The sequence below is a fragment of the Chelonia mydas genome, chromosome 1, assembly GCF_015237465.2.
Source record: "Chelonia mydas isolate rCheMyd1 chromosome 1, rCheMyd1.pri.v2, whole genome shotgun sequence".
NCBI lineage: Eukaryota > Metazoa > Chordata > Testudines > Cheloniidae > Chelonia > Chelonia mydas.
Window position 1 is genome coordinate 184,204,884 of NC_057849.1, and position 18,311 is coordinate 184,223,194.

The 18,311-nt window shown below is 39.6% G+C and overlaps 1 protein-coding gene across 1 annotated transcript in view; it reads right to left on the bottom strand.

The window, feature by feature from the left end:
* Window positions 1-18,311, bottom strand: part of EPHA6 (EPH receptor A6) — an 833,227-nt gene that overhangs the window by 176,477 nt on the left and 638,439 nt on the right. The window contains 1 exon segment of the mRNA XM_043538468.1: window positions 3,681-3,866. Within this exon segment, the coding sequence (XP_043394403.1) occupies window positions 3,681-3,866 (186 nt within the window).

Below are 18,311 nucleotides of genomic sequence, written 5' to 3' on the forward strand. Positions count from 1 at the left end.
AAAGGAAAACATGGATATTCTCCACTGCTCTAGACGAGCATATCTGAGTGGATCTGCTAGACAACCAAATGGCCTCTTTATTGCAACCCACATAAATCAACAGTGTTTCTAAAACAAATCCAGTGTAAGCAAATGCTCTTTTTTGTGTTTGTCCCTTTGAGTAGTGATGTAAATGAACTGCTGGACCCAGATTCTGTGCTGTGGCATGTCTGTTTTGGTCTGCAATGCTGACAGAAAGCGTTCCTACAGCCAACAAAATGGGCCATGGGAGGACCATCACACTGTAACTGGATCCTCTGGTGACAGAGAGCTGGTGCAGCAGTTATACCCAGATCTCCTTGCCGTTGGGATGGGGGCATGACTGGCACGTATAAGAAAGACAACAGTGAGAAAAGGGAATTACAAATCTGCTGAATAAATCCTTCAAAAGCAGAATTATTCATTTGCGAAAGGGCTGTTATAGCATTCTTTTCTTTGACAAACCACACACAGGGCAACTTTGGGGAATACTATTACTTAAATGCTAATTTCTGCTTACTTGATAATGCAAGATAAGATCTATCATTTGTGTAATGCATGGAAGCATTTGTTGTTCCCCGGTCAATAATTACTTGTTTGGTTGCGCTCTTCTGTTTATTGCAATCAATTACTTTCTCTTTTGTAGTTCAATAGCCAATGACTCAGTTAAGGAGAGTACTGCTTTGCAAACTGATGCAATATATACCAGCAATGGCTACAGCTACATAGCTGAGGGCTACTAGAGAGAAAAGTATGTGCTAAGCCAGGGGTCGGCAACCTTTTAGAAGTGGTATGCCGCGTCTTCATTTATTCACTCGAATTGAAGGTTTTCCATGTCAGTAATACATTTTAATGTTTTTAGAAGGTCTCTTTCTACAAGTCCATAATATATAAAATAACTATTGTTGTATGTAAAGTAAATAAGGTTTTTAAAATGTTTAAGAAGCTTCATTTAAAATTAAATTAAAATGCAAAGCCCCCCGGACCAGTGGCCAGGACCTGGGCAGTGTGAGTGCCACTGAAACTCAGCTCGTGTGCCGCCTTTGGCATGCGTGTCATAGGTTGCCTACCCCTGTGCTAAGCATAGTGGTACAACTCTATTAATCAAACTTATTCTATCAGATGTATTTCTACAGCTTAGTGCAATGGAGATATATATATCAGATAAACAGTTTCTGCTGTTATCAGTCTACCTCTTAAGACAAAGCACCTTGTAATCATTTTATCAACAAACAAGTCATCTAGGGACAAATTCTGCCTGACCTTTCCAGGGGTTCACAGTGGGAGTAAGAAACCTCCCTTCCTTCTTGGCTTGGTTTGGCAGAATTACAGACTCTGTGCTCTCAAGAAAGCGCAGCGACTACATGCACACTACCCACCTGCGGGCATATGGTGTCCCAAAGGAGGCAGTGAGGGGAGAAGATGGAGCTATGGCTACCCCACCACAACATGCCGGGAAGCAGAAGGACTGCAGCAGGGTGCATGCTCCCTCTGTTTACCAGGGAATTTGGAACCCCTACTGGCACTTCTTTCAGAGTAGGTCAGCTCTGCATAGCTCCTTACTTCATGCTGCGTGCAAATTGCACAGTCTAGCATTTAAAGTGAAATTTGTTGACACTATAGTCCCAACCCCACCAATAAAACAGTGCTAGAATTAATCCTGTTGCATCCTACATATTTGTTTTTTTAAAGATCAAAATGCTAGATTTTTATTATTATCTGACAGCAATACATTTTTGTGTAACTATAACTATAAGCCACAGGAACACACACTCCCTATATCACCTTTAGGCAAATATTTTAAAAGCAATAGTAAGGTATCTGCAGTCCTTCGTGGAAAGCACAAGGAATTATCTTATTGATTTAAGGTGATTTAAGACACAGATTTGCCTGTCCATGCTAGGAACAAACACTTGCACTGATTTCATTGTTTTTAACTCATGCCCCACTTCTCATTAGAATGGATGACAACACATTATAAATAAGATAATTTAGAAGTGTGGCAAAGATTAAACACTAAATATATTCTATTCTATTAGGTATGCAACATGTAACTGAATGGAAATAACTACTGTGAATCAGAATCCCTAGCTTCTTTCAGAAATAAGACATATCAAATTACATTGTTGAATCAGCTAATGAGTAATGGGATATGGAGTCAAGTCATTTCTATGACACTAGTTCATAAACAGCCCAGGTTGGTAAAGATTGAAAGTGATTATTGCTATCGGATGGCTGTCCACCAGTGTACATGAAACAAGCAGCTGCTTTCAATTAAGATCCTACAGATTTCCGTATCTCATACAACCATGCTTTTCCCCCTCAGTGGTATCTTACCTGGCATAAATTGGCAACCTTGCTATTTTCAGCAGAGTGATCAATGATTGAACAATAATGAAGATCAAACTATACTGCTCTGGAAGTTTACAGCATATGGTCCTCATTACTGTAGTATCTGAGCACCTCATAAACATTAAAGCATTATTATCTACATTGTACAGATTTGGAGCCAAGGCACAGAGAGATTGACTTGCCCAAGGTCACACAGTGAGTCTGAGGCAGTTCCAGTTCAGTGTCTTAACCACAGAAAACCAGCCTGCCATTTTACTTCTAGTACATAGTGTCTCCCAAGTCTAGCGTTGGAAGGGGTGATAACAAAAAAGTTTGTGCTGCCTATGTTGAATCTGCTGTGCAGACAAAAGGACTTCATTCCTTTATACTGTCAGTCATTACCTTTCATAAAGTCTAAATCCACTTTAAGAGAGAAATAAACAGAAGGAAGCATTGCAAATCAGCAAACATCATGAGTTGGTTATAGCAAGGATTTCATTATGAGAATATCATGCCTCCTGAGGCTTGGAATTCGTTGTTACAAAAAGTTTGCTATAAATAAATTTCATGCATGTTAATAGGACTTTCATCTCAGACTTAAATAGTCACTATGCATTTTAGTTCTTTAGAGAGTTTCTTAACCTAACTAAAAATATGGATTAAGATGATCAGGGTTTTGCTGGAGCAGTAAGGTTTTTTTGTTTTTTATTTTGGGTTTTTTTTTCGTTCTTGTGAGCTAGACTAGGAATAAAGATGAAGAAGTTCCATAGGTTATTCTAAATTAAAAATAGGGAATGAAGTGTATTTGTTTTTCTTCATAACGTTTTCCTGAAGGCTTTGCAAGTGTACAGCAATTTTTTAACAAAGGGTTTTAACTTTTACTTTCTTGTAGATAGGAAATGAGTTCATTCAGATATTAATGTCAGTGTAACATTATAGAATGATAGAAAGTGGGTGGTTGTGGGAAAAGAAGAATATAGCTACCACTTTCCTATCTCTGCAAGGTAATTTGCCTTCATGTTCACAATACTTGGGATTCTAGATTCCTCTCTTGTATTCAGTTTTCCAGTAGATAACACTGCAATCCTATTTCATATTAACCTCTGAAGGTATTATTTGAATGAGGAGGATTTTTACAGAGATGTAGCATCCCTTATTAAAAACACATATCCTACACTATTCTAAAATACTGCCCCCAAAGTTTATAGTAACTTCCATAAACCTGTGGTTTGGGTCATTATTGTAGAAGGCAATCCCATTTATTTTTAACATGAAAGGTGCCCTTAATTTTGATACCAACAGGGAAGAAATAAAATAGATTAATCACTTACTTTTTGTAACAACTCCTTCGAGGCGAATAATATTTGGGTGGTCAAATTGTCCCATGATACTAGCCTCTCTCAGGAAATCTCTTCTCTGCCTGTCCACATAGCCACCTTTCAAAGTTTTAATGGCAACAGGAATCTCCCTTTTTCCTGGTGTCTTCAGACGTCCACTGCATACCTCTCCAAATTCACCTTAAACGAACAAGAGCAAATAATTTTGTTAAAAGACAATTCACAATTTGTAGAGGTTATATTTGATGATCATAATAGTTCTTTCTGGCGTTAGAATTTAGGACTCTATGAATGTAGGGACAAAGTCAGAAAGGTTAAGGCACAAAATGAGTTACACCTAGCAGGGGACATAAAAGGCAATAAGAATAGATTCTATAAATACATGAAGAACAAGGGAAAGACAAAGAAAGGAAACATAGATCTTCTACTTAGTGGGGAAGGAAAGCTAATATCTGATGACATCTAGAAGGTTGAGGTGTTTAATACCTAGTTTGCTGCAGTCTTCACTAAAAAGGTTAATAGTGACCTGACCAGGATACTTAACACAATTAATATTAACAACACAAAGGAAGGAATTCAAGCCAAAATAGGAAAAGAACAGGTTCAAGTATATTTAGATAAGTTAGATGTATTCAAGTTGGCAAGGCCTGATGAAACTAATCCTAGGGCAGTTGTTCTGGAATTGGCCTGGAGCGGCGAACCGCGGTCAGTGGGAGCAGTAATTGGCTGAACCTGCAGACGTGGCAGGTAAACAAACCAGCCTGGCCCACCAGGGGCTTTCCCTGAACAAGCAGCAGCCCTAGTTTGAGAACCACTGTCCTAGGGTACTTAAGGAATTAGCTGAAGCAATCTTGGACCCATTAGCAACTATCTTTGAGAACTCATGGAGGAAGGGTGAGGTCCCAGAGGACTGGAGAAGGGCAAACATAGTACCTTTCTTTAAAAAGGGGAACAAAAGAGGAACCAGGGAATTATAGACTGTTCAGCCTAACTTTGATACCTGGAAAGATACTGGAACAAATTATTAAACAATCAATTTGTAAGCAGCTAGAGGATAATAGCCAACATGGATTTGTCAAGAACAAATCATGCCAAACCAACCAAATTTCCTTCTTTGACAGGGTTATAGGCCAAGTGGGTAGGGGAGAACCAGTAGAAGTGATATATCTTGATTTTAGTAAGGCTTTTGATACTGCTCCACATGACATTCTCAATTCATAAGCACACTAGGGAAATGCGGTCTAGATGAAATTACTATAAGGTAGGTTCACAACTGGTTGAAAGATAATACTCAAAGGGTAGTTATTAACAGTTTGCTGCCAAACTGGGAATGTGTATCTAATGAGGTCAGTCTTGAGTCCAGTACAATCAATATTTTCCTTAATAACTTGGATGATAGAGTGGGGTGTATGGTTATAAAATTTGGATATTTCACTTAGTTGGGAGAGGTTGCAAGCACTTTCAAGGACAGGATTAAAATTCAAAATGACCTTGACAAATTAGAGAATTGGTCTGAAATCAACAAAATGAAATTCAGTAAAGATAAGTGCAAAGTACTACACTTAGGAAAGAAAAATCAAATGCAAACTACAAAATAGGGAATAACTGACTAGGTGGTAGTATTGCTGAAAAGAATCTGGGGATTATAGTGGATCACAAATTAAACATGAGTCAACGATGTGATGCAGTTGCAAAAAAGGCTGATTTAGTTCTGGGGTGTATTAACAGGAGTGTCATGTTAGAGATGAGAGGTAATAGTCTCACTCTACTTGGCACTGCTGAGGCCTCAGCTGGAGTACTGTGTCCAATTCCGGGCACCACACTTTAGGAAAGATGTGGAGAAACTGGAGAAAGTCCAGAGCAACAAAAATGATAAAAGGTTTAGAAAACTATGAGAAAAGGTTATAAAAACTGGGCATGTTTAGTTTTGAGAAAAGAAGACAGAGGGCGGACCTGATAACAGTCTTCAGATATGTTAAGAGCTGTTATAAAGAGGATGGGGATCATCTGTTCTCTTTGTCCACTGGAGTAGGACAAGAAGTAATGGGCTTAATCTGCAGGGAGATTGAGGTTATATTAGGAAAAAAATTTCTAACTATGAGGGTAATTAAGCTCTGGAATAGACTTCCAAGGGAGGTTGTGGAATTCCCAGCATTGGGTGTTTTTAAGAGCAGGTCTGACAAACACCTGTCAGGGATAGTCTAGATGTACTTGGTCCTGCCTCAGTGTAGGGGGCTGGACTAGATTACCTCTTGGGAGCCCTTCCAGCTCTACATTTCTATTATTCTATCTCTGTATAGTTTAGAGAGAGATAGAATGCCTGTATAGTTTAGGCACTCTTAAAGCTTTTTGCGTTTAGGGTAAAAAAGCTATTTTGAAAAAATATATATGTTTTTGTGTTAAGCTAGTTCATAAGAGTTTACTCTGACCAATTGGAATAAGAGCAGTTATTTCAGAAACACATCTATTCTTTAGAGTTGAACTATCATACAGCTATTGAGAAACAATGGATTGGATGGTTGGGGGTGATACTAATGAAATTCATGACTTTCACCAGGAAATATGGTACATCCAGCACTTCTTCAAAGCAAATATAGTCATGTCAAATTTCTATCAATACTGATCTACAAGCGTGTGACTTCCATAATGTGATTGGACTAGATGACCTCCTGAGGTCCCTTCCATTCCTGATATTCTATGATTCTATGATTCTGTGATTGATCTCCACTGGATTATCTGGGCCTCCATACAAGGATGATTGTTATGCTTCGGGGCATAAGATAAGGAACTAACAGTATTAAAGGACAGATTTGAATTAAAATGATAAAATATATATTTTGAGGAACATCCTGTGTCAAAGCCTTTGAGTGCTGGACACAATATAATAAATAAAATAAACAGATATTATACATCATTAGACACTATGCTGTGACAATGTCAGGGTTGCATGATTAATCATTCACTAGTCAGTAAGGATACGATTCTGTCATGGAGGTCATGGATTCTGTGGCTGTCTGGGACCTCCCTGACTTCTGGTAAATTCCAGGACACCAAAACTACAGTTGTATCCTGTTTGGATTCCAAACATTCTGCCATCAGACATAACAGAAAACCGTATATAGTAACATTTACAGCAGAAATTATATTTCTATGTATTACAGAAGGGACTAAGCCTAGAGGAAGTTCTGCTATGTTTTTGAATCTTTTGTTACCCTGTAAAGTTATTTTCCACCCTGATTTTACAGAGGTGATTTTTACTTTTTTTTAAATAAAATCCTTCTTTTAAGAACCTGACTGATTTCTCTATTGTCCTAAGACCCAGGGGTTTGGGTCTGTGATCACTCTGTAACCAATTGTTTAGGCTATTATTCTCAAGCCTCCCCAGGAAAGGAGGTTTAAGGGCTTGGGGGGATATTTTGGGGGAATAGGAACTCCAAGTGGTCCTTTCCCTGATTCTTTGTTAAATCACTTGGTGGCGGAAGCCTACTTTCCAAGGGCAAAGAATTTGTGCCTTGGGAAAGTTTTAACCTAAACTGGTAGAAATAAGCTTAGGGGGTCTTTCATGTGGATCACCACATCTGTACCCTAGAGTTCAGAGTTGGGAGGGAACTCTAACTCCACATTCTACAGGCCATTATCCTCTGATCCCACTGAGGATTACCAAAAGAAACTACACCATCTGCTCAAGAAACTCCCTGAAAAAGCACAGGAACAGATCTGTGCAGACACATGCCTAGAACCCCGACCAGGGGTATTCTATTCCCATCCAAGATCCATAAACCTGGAAATCCTGGATACCCCATCATCTCAGACATTGGCACCCTGGCAGCAGAATTGTCTGGCTATGTGGACTCTCTCTTCAGGCCCTATGCTACCAGCACTCCCAGCTATCTTCGAGACACCACTGACTTCCTGAGGAAACTACAATCCATCGGTGATCTTCCAGAAAACACCATCCTGGCCACTATGGATGTAGAAGCCCTCTACAGCAACATTCCACACAAAGATGGACTACAAGCTATCAGGAACAGTATCCCCGATAATGTCATGGCAAACCTGGTGGCTGACCTTTGTGACTTTGTCCTCACCCACAACTATTTCACATTTGGGGACAATATATGCCTTCAAGTCAGCGGCATTGCTATGGGTACCCGCATGGCCCCACAGTATACCAACATTTTTATGGCTGACTTAGGGGACAAGAGCTAAGGAAGCATTGTTCTAATGCCCCTACTCTACTTGCGTTACTTTGGTGACATCTTCATGGTCTGGACCCATGGAAAAGAAGCCCTTGAGGAATTCCACCATGATTTCAACAATTTCCATCCCACCATCAACCTCAGCCTAGACCAATCCACACAAGTGGTCCATTTCCTGGACACTACTGTGCTAATAAGAGATGGTCACATAAACACCACCCTATACCAGAAACCTACTGACCGCTATACTTACCTACATGCCTTCAGCTTCCATCCAGGACACACCACATGATCCATTGTCTACAGCCAAGCTCTAATATACAACCGCATTTGCTCCAATCCCTCAGACAGAGACAAACGCCTACAAGAGCTCTATCAAGCATTCTTAAAACTACAATATCCACCTGCTGAAGTGAAAAAACAGATTGACAGAGTCAGAAGAGTACCCAGAAGTCATTTACTACAGGACAGGCCCAACAAAGAAAATAACAGAACGTCACTAGCTGTCACCTTCAGCCCTCAACTAAAACCCCTCCAGTGCATCATCAAAGATCTACAACCTATCCTGAAAAATGATCCCTCACTCTCACAGATCTTGGGAGACAGACCAGTCCTCGCTTACAGACAGCCCCCCAACCTGAAGCAAATACTCTCAGCAATCATACACCACACAACAAAAAACACTAACCCAGGAACCTATCCTTGCAACAAAGCCCGATGCCAACTCTGTCCACATATTTATTCCAGTGACACCATCATAGGGCCTAATCACATTAGCCATGCCATCAGGGGCTCGTTCACTTGCACATCTACCAATGTGATACATGCCATCATGTGCCAGCAATGCCTCTCTGCCATGTACATTGGCCAAACCGGACAGTCTCTACGCAAAAGAATAAATGGACACAAATCTGACATCAGGAAACATAACATTCAACAACCGGTAGGAGAACACTTCAACCTCTCTGGCCACTTAGTAATAGATTTAAAGGTGGCAGTTTTGCAACAGAAAAGCTGTTGACTCCAAGGAGAAACTGCTGAGCTTGAATTAATATGCAAACTAGATACCATTAACTTGGGTTTGAATACAGACTGGGAGTGGCTGAGTTATTACAGATATTGAATCTATTTCCCGATGTTAAGTATCCTCACACCTTCTTGTCAACTGTCTAAATGGGCCATCTTGATTATCACTACAAATTTTTTTTTCTCCTGCTGATAATAGCTCATCTTTATTAGCCTCTTACAGTTGGTATAGCTACCTCCACCTTTTCATGTTCTCTGTATGTGTGTGTGTGTGTATATATATATATATATATATATATATATACATATACATATACATATACATATACATCTTCTTACTCTATGTTCCATTCTATGCAGCCTATGAAGTGGGCTGTAGCCCACAAAAGCTTATGCTCAAATAAATTTGTTAGTCTCTAAGGTGCCACAAGTACTCCTGTCCTTTTTTCAGAAGGGACCCAGTGTCAAACAAAGAACTGGCTGCTTTTCTGTTCCTTGTGATTCCACTAGATAACTCAGTTCAGTAAGCGGTCTCAGGGTTGATGTTATCAATGCATACAGTACACTGGGATCTCCATATCTGTTTTTCTGTTTGTGTTTTATTTGTGTTCCTCACTTTTTTTAAAAAAATATTTTTCAGTTGGAGCTCTCATTTGATGATACATTAGTTTACTAAAGACATAGCAAACTAAATCGCTCCATTGTCATAACAATTGCCTGCTGCCCTAAACAATGTCATGCAAATACTAAATCAAAACCAAAATCTTTTCCATTAACAAAAAGAGAAGATAAAGTTTTCACTTGAAAAGCAAAGAGAGAATTGTTTCACTGTGCATTCCACATAGCTTGTGTACTTTAAAGAGTTTAACTGATTGCTCAGACTATATTAAAAATAGTTGCCACTGCGCACCACTGCAATTATTAATTTGAGAGCACCCCAGAAGGGTTGTTTTCCTGCAAAAAATATTGTAGTCGGGTTTTTTGTTGTTTTTGTGTTTTAGACATACTAGATACATTATGTCTTGTAGTATAAGCATATTAAGCTAACTTCATCCCTCATGTAACTCCGTTGACTTCAAAAGAGTTGAATTACACCAGAGTATTGAGCTTATTGACTGGTTCAAATGGAAACTGTTTATTCACCAGAGCATAGTGCCTTAAAAGGAAAACAAACTAACAAACAAAAAAACCACCTTTCCCTGTTCAGCCACAACCCTGCATATTGATGTAAATTTATCGTTATTTTGACTTTTTTTAATTAAATTTTTAATCTTATAAAGTTACTTGGAAAATTAAAATTAAAATCTTTCACTTTCTATAATATTTAGCTAATGGAACTTTGTAAATTATTTGCAGTGAACCTTAAACCCAATTAAATTTATGCAGCATATGGGGCATGGTGGAGATTGTGCCAGGGAGAGAGAGGGCATGGTCAGAGGTTGCAGTGCTCCAGCAGTACCTGGCCAACTTAATGGCCCCTAGGGGTTGTTATAAACGAGGGTAACTTAGAGGTGTCTTGAGTCTGCTCTATTGTGTCAAAGGGCTGAACTGACCTCCAGAAGTCCCACGGATCTGGGGAGTCAAAAGTGTCCACCTTCTCTTCTCTCGCTCTGGTCCTGCACTGAGCATTAGAGCAGGGCAGGAAACTCTTTTCCTAGCATGGGAAAATATTCACAATTTGGAAAACTCTTCTCATCCAGAATAAGGATGAAAAGTTGAAATCTTGAAAATTTTCACAAGTCAACAAACCAAAAAAATTTTCAGCTTGGGTCAGTCAAAATATTTTAATAATTTCTAAACACTTAATTTCACTTCCAACCTTTTTCTAGTTATTTATTTTATTTTTTTCACTATACTTAGTAAACTAATTCCTAAACAAAAAGTCTTGTCAAACTGAGAAACCAAAATTTCTCATTTAGAAAATGTCAAAAAGGGATGTTTAAACAATTTTGACACCTTTTCCTCCGCAACATTCTCTCAAGTCAAGAAATTTATCAAAACTACTTTTTTTTTCTATGAACAGTTTTTAGTTTTCACAAATCAACTTTTTTTCAAGGGAAAGACATCTCATCAAAAATTCCAGACCAGCTTCACGGAGAGCAATTCAGATGGCCTCAAGGATTAAGGCAGTTGTTCCTCTCAGCTTCTCAGTTTGCCCACCTCTCTACCCATGTCATTTCTCAGAGAACTTGACAATTACAATCTTGAGTCACTTTCAAGTGTTAGGTGTGACATCTGCATTACCACATTGGCCACAAGGTCATCTGTTGCATTCTTTTAAGGATATGAATGTTTGCTCAGGAGCAGTAATGTGAATGTTTGCCTCATTTCTAGCAATACCCATTGTAAACCAACAGTTAAAGTGACACCACCCCTAAACACACACACACACGCACACACACGAGAGATCTGCACAACTGGGATTTTAAAAAATGATTTCCTCCGAAAATTTTAGAAATTTCCCTTCAGAAGTACAAAACTCAAAGACCCCTATGCAGATATATGCAGGCCCATTTTCTATCTGCTCTGTGAGATTTGCATCAATGTATCTGGAGGCACAAAATGTTTGGGGCTCTGGTACCAATCGTGTTTGGCCAGTCCTTGCTATAAACATGATTTGGTCCAGTGATTCCGTGTCACGTACATGCAAGCCAATGGTCATGCCTCATGTGATATCTAACAAACAACTGAATTTTGAGTATTGGTGCTTCCAGTCTCCCCATTCCAGTAGGATTTTACTGAAAGCCTACCATAGGTATTAGTGTGAGCTATAGGGTTGGGAATTTTTCATCAGAAAGTTTTCCAATGAAAAATGCCCCTTTCAGAAAACTGAAATTTTCCATGTGAAAGTTTCAGTTTTGCTGAAAAGTTTGCTGGGACAATTGAAACAATGGCTCCACGGCAGCCTGTCTGGAAGGCACTGGTCAATTTCAGGCAGAAAGTGAAACAGACTAAAGCTTTCCAGGAGGGCTGCTGAGGCTGAGCATCCTGACTCCTTGCCTCTCTGGCTTTCACCCTCCCTGTCTGTCCCCCACTTCTGGGGATGAAGAGTCAGAGAGCCCAGATGTGCAGCCTCCCCTCAACTCCAGCAGCTAGAGAGGAAGAGCACTGGGGCACTCAGGCTCTCTGCCTCTAGGGTGACCAGACAGCAAGTGTGAAAAATCGGAATGGGGGTGGGAGGTAATAGGCACCTATAGAAGAAAATGCCCCAAATATCAGGACTGTCCCTATAATATAGGGACATCTAGTCACCCTATCTGCCTCCGCGCCAGCTCAGAGGCTGGAGAGGTTGAGCACCCCTGATATCTGTGTCTCCTGCTCCTAGAGCTGCAGGGGAGATGTGAGGCTAAGCACCCCAGTTCTCCAGAAGCCAGGCTGAAAAGCTCTTGTCTATTTCACTTTCTGCTGGAGGAAGCCAAAACATTCCATTTCAGGAGAACCGAAGTAGAATTTTTCCTGAAATCCCTTCCCACAAAAGATATTGCAGCTTTGACTTTCTGTCCTGGTTTGGACAACATTTTTTTTTAAACATGAAATTTTTCATGGGAAGGGATTTCCATTTTCTAGCCAGCTCTAACACATTGGAAATGAAGCCAATTAATCAATTAGAGAAGGTAGAGAATGATGGAAGAACCAGTGGAGGCAACTATGGTTTAGTGAATAAGCAATGTTATAAAAGCCTCAGATGGCCCTAATGATCACTCTGCTGGATTCAAACGGATCACTCCTGAAGAAAAAAGACTCTATGGATAAATTAGGCTGGTATCCCATGCTCTGTATTCATTAGTCTTAGATTTCATTAAAAACTTCCATGATAAACATTCCTGCAGTAAGTTCATAACTTTTAGCAAATTATAATAGCAAAGGCAAAGCAACTACTCTTGAAGAAAGAGATTTTAGCTTGAGATTTTGTTTTCCACAGGAATGAATGCAGTGGTTAAAGCAGTACCTGTTATAATCCTGGCTGAGCTCCCCCGGCTGGATGCTCACCAGTCTGCAGTGTTTGGAACCAACCCTTGGATCCCACATCCTCTTGGGCTTGCTGAGTCTGCGCAGAGTCTCAACACTGTCTATGAGAATCCAGGCATGCTCTCGGGGTGGAGATTCTCTGTCTAGACTCGCTGTCCGAGACATGAGGTTCCACAATCCAACTGCTTAATCCGTGAAACACAAGGCCTCCCGCACAATAGCTCTTACGTATGCCCAGAGTTCTACTGTGGGCCCTCTAGATTACTATTTCCCTCTCTGTGGCTTAACGACTGTAAAGTAACTAACACAGAGACTTTGCAAGAGAACTTTCTAAACCAATCGCATTCTACTCATGGACAAACATAAGAGATATACAGATCTATGGGGAAAAAAAAACCTGAACATATTCCTGCCTCAGTTTCTTCACCTCTCCTAAGAGTCCTTTGAGTCTTAATGACCTTCAGGGATTCCAGGATTCTTCCTCTCTGCATTCTCCTCCTGCATAGCCTCATGTTCTGGTTCTACTCTCCCACCCAACCCTTCAGTCCCTTCTCTCAGATGACTTCCCCAGCTCATTGACCTAGTATGCTTCCATTTTAGTGGAAGACCCTCCAAGTTAACACCTCTTGAGTGTTCTCCAATGTTAATCCTCTGCTAAGACCTCCTGGAATCCCATATGGAGGTTAAAAGACAAAACTGAAGGTACAGTGCAGATTACAGTCAAAACAGTGTTCACAAAACAAAATGGGGTATTTAGTTTGACACAGAGATATGTTCATAACTGTTTCCAGATTATAACAGCGAAGGTAAAGCAGCTGCTATTTAAGACAATGTTCAGCTCAAGAGCTTTTGTTTATGACAGGAATGAATGTAGTAATCAGAGAAGTACTGTCTAAACATACTACTGAAAATTTAAAAGTCTCACTCACTTGGATGGTGAAGACTGATGAATGGAGAAATGAGGTATTTAAAGCAAGGAAAATTCCCAGTAAAAAAAAAAAAAAGATAAAATGAGTCACCTTGAGAAATTTCACATTTATTCTCTACAGCATCACCACCAACTAAATGATTGTAAATGGATGGTTACATTCCAGCAATAGGTATGATTTCGAGAGTGAAATTAATTACTCTACTTTGCTACTAGCACAGATTTATTTTTTCCACAGCCTCTGATAAAGTTTTATTTCTGTTTAATTTGATGTTACATACTCTTGGCTTCAAACCTTTTAAAAGCTCTCACTGAATTAAATAGTCGGTGGTGTCTCCTACTTGTTGCTTTCAGTCAAGCATCACACTGATCACAGATGTATTTGTATATTTCTTTACCACCTCTCACCAATTTGATCCATCTTCTCACTGCTATATAGTCTCTTCAGGTGACTTGATTGTGACTCTTTTTCATGTTGAATGCTCTGCACTGTCCTAGGTGTTATAAAGTCCCTGTCTATCTTCCCTCCTAGTGACACTGCTTGCAATATCATCCATATTCTCTCCCCACACAGTTTAAGTCCTGAATTCTCAAGCATCTTCAGGCTCCTTCACAACATGCTGTCAGTGTAAAGTACCTTAAAGTGTGTGTACACTGCCAGAGGAATGTAAAATGGTTTTAGAGTAATTGAGATTCAGACCTAGAGGCACACGTAGTGGTGGCTCAAGAGGCTGCAGGCCAGATAAGACAGGGTGAAAATGCTGGGGAGTGTGCACAGTGCATTTCTCTTTTTCTTACATGCCCAGGCAGGTTCCAGTCAGAAAACAGCCCCTACGCCCCTCTGTGTGAAAGGACTACTTCCTCCCAGCTCCATTAGCAATGCTAGTCACACCATGGAAGATGGAAAGGACGTGCAGCCATGATGCTGCTCCTTCTGCACTCAGCCAGCAGACGCTGGATACAGAGAATGCGGCGCACTCGGCACCAGCCTAAGGAATGATGGAATGGACACCCTCCCCCTGCATTCAGGAGCGCTCCAGAAGACATTCTGCTTCTCTTAGGTTCAGTGTCTCCCAGTGAACTAATCTTTAGCCTACTGTTTTTGTTGTTAGGAAATGTGCTGAATTTTGAACTTCTCATAGAGAGTGCTATGTTAGGGAAAGGCATCTACTCATACCCTGCTCAAGTATTCCTATTATATTCTAATTTGCCATCTGGTCTCCCACATCTCCATTTAAATGCCTTATGATTAGCACCATGTCAATGGGTTTTGCTGCATTTGGTGGTAACATTTCATAGTTCCAGCAGTAGCAGCTGTATTTGTTCCTATGCACTGACCCCATATGGTAACCTTGTACTGGCTGCCACAGTGGTAAGCATTTAGATAAGCCTATTTGACTTTAAACAAAACATAACATCATTTTTTGACAAGCTGAAAGAGAGGACTGCATGGTTTCTACAGAATAAGTTTCTGGATTGCTCAATTAACTTCTTTCTGCCAACTGTACAATAGGGAAAGTCAGTTTTGTGTCACTAAAACAAGGATCATTTGCACATAATTAAAGCTGATCAGTTAGTGAACTCTGCAGTTTTTTCTAGTTAGCAGAGCTTTCCCCTGAGCAAGAAAAGATGTCAACTTCACTGACTTCTGGCTCTTAGCTTCTATTTATTACACACATACACAAGTTACTGCTGCAGGGTCAACATTTCTCTTGTTTAGCTAAAGTCTTCAAACTTAAGCAATCAGACTTAGATCTAGGAAAAGCATGATTCTATTCCTGTTGGAGAATATTTTTTCCTTTGGTTTTTACAGTAATTTAATATTCTCTCTTACCTAAATAAAAGTTTAAAAAATTGATCTCTATCCAGGACAAGTCTTAACATCATAAAAACAATCACGATTAGAATCCGTATTGGCTCTCTTGTCAAAGAGTCAAGGACTGAATGGCCCTGGAAACTGAAATCTCCTCTCACCTGTAGAGGTGATGCATCCAGAATGATGTAAAAACATTGGTCAGAGGAGAGTAGTGTGTAGTGTTGTTTCCCATGCTTTATAAGTTCTGTGGATAGTGTGTCATCTGACATCTTTCATAAGTACATAATTCTTTTAAAAATACTTAAATATCAAGAGTTGTTGTCCATAAGGCGTGAATGAATTTTAGTACCTTGAATGTTTTAGTTTCCACCTATAGAAGTAACTACAGACAAATGACAGACAAAGCAAATGGAAATTTTGGTGTATTGGCTGTATAGCTTTCTGCAGTATATCTGATCTGGCTGAAATTGTGTTATCCACATATCTGCCCTAGTTGCACAGTTTTGAAGAGAAGGATTCAGATTTATCATCTGAACAGGAGCTGTTGCTGCCTACTAAGGGATGAGTGGAATGACTTAGTAAGCATTTTAGCAAAGTCAACCATATTTATTGTAACTCAACTGTGAGGGAAAATATCTTGATAATATCAACTTTCATGCAAATAAAATCCTGCCTGGTCTTAATATGGTGCATGGAGTCAGCCTAGCAAGAGCCAATAAGTATTATTTCTCTGGTACCTAGGGCTAGATTGTAGTTGCCCAGGTGAGTGAGCAGGAGTGCAATATACAAGAAAACGACCTTGCCCATTTCATGATTCAAGTGCCGGTCCCAAGCCCGGATCAAAAAGGAGGAGAGTTGGTTGATGGGGCGGCTTCCCGTCACTGTAAAAAAACCAAAACTTCTAGCTAGAGAAACTACTCACATAAACCAAAAATCACAGCCTGAGGAGGATAGAAAGCGTTCAGATGCACATATTACAGTGGATGATCCAATCCATCAGGAAGTCACCCACTCGATAGTCCAAATTCTGATGGCCAAAAAGAGTACATCCATAGCTACCTGGAATGTACAAACTCTAAATAGTGCAGGAAAATTAGCAAAAGTAATGAAAGAAATGGACAGATATAAAATTGACATCCTAGCACTTTGTGAGGTTAGATGGAAAGATCAAGATATGGTAACATCTGGAGGAAAAAATGTTATATTCAGGGGGAACCAAACATGAGAGAGGTGTAGGAATCATCATGAATAGTGCTGCAAAGAAATCACTTATGAATTGGCAGCCAATATTAGATAAGCGACTGGCATCTAGATTCCACTCTCAGCACATTAAGTGCACCATAGTCCAGGCATATGCTCCAACAAATGATGCAGATGAAGAGGATCAAGAAATATTCTATACAGAATTGAATGATGTAATGAAAGAAATACCAAACCACGATCTTGTCCTGGTTATGGGAGATTTTAATGCCCAGATCGGAAATGAAAGAAGAGGCAGGGAAACAGTCATTGGCCCACATATAAATGGAACAACGACAGACGATGGCACAAGACTCCTTGAATTTTGTAACAAAAACAATCTTAGCATCTGCAATTCTTTCTTCCAACATAAAACATACACAAAAAGACATGGATTTCACCAGATGGTTGTATACAAAATGAGATCAACTATATCTGTGTTAGTCAGAGGTGGAAAACATCAGTGTTAGACACAAGAATATTCAGAGAAGCAGATATAGGGAGCAATCACCATTTGCTGAAAGCAAACATCAAATTGAAGTTCAAAGCGCTTAAAAAGAAAGAACAGACTCAGATTGTTCAATACACAGAAACTACAGGATTGTAGAATACGAAAAGAGTACCAGATAGAGGTCAAGAATAGGTTTGAGGCCCTTAAAGATCTTGAAGAAAACAAAGTGGAAGAATACTGGGATCTTTTCAAACCAGCGATGCTAGAAGCAGCTGAAAAGATAATTGGTAGAAAGAGAGGAAGCAATAAAGAACAGAAGAAGAAGAAACATGGAAAATTATAGACAAAAGAAGAAAACAAAAGGCTCTAGTACTACAACATGTGACTGAAGAAACAAAACAAACCTACAGGAACCTTGACAAAGCAGTAAAGAAACAATGCAAAAAAGATAAGCGAAATTGGATAGAAAGGCTAGTGAAGCTGAAGAAGCAGGGGAAAGAAACAATACAAGAACAGTCTACACAATCCTGAAACAGTTAACATGATATGGATCAAAATTCAGAAGTGTCCCAGTGAAAGGGAAACAAGGAGAAATTTTGAAAACACAGGAGGAACAAGAAAATAGATGGGTGGAACACCTCAAAGAAGTGCGAAACCAATCAGATTTAATTACAAAACTGGAATTTAACAAGATAAACCATTAGACCTAGATACAGAAGTACCTGAGATAAAAATCGAAGTAGTAAAAAAAGCATTGCAGAAGCTGAAAAACAACAAGGCACCTGGTTTGGACGGCATTCATCCTGAGATGTTGAAATATGGAGGTGAAGATGTGGAATCAGTCATCTGTTCGCTGTGCAATAAAATACAGATGGAGGAGAAGGTGCCAGAAGAATGGATCCTCAGTATCATAATCAAGTTACCAAAGAAAGGTGATCTAAACAATTGTTCAAATTGGAGGGGAGTAACACTTCTATCTGTCACAGGAAAAGTATTA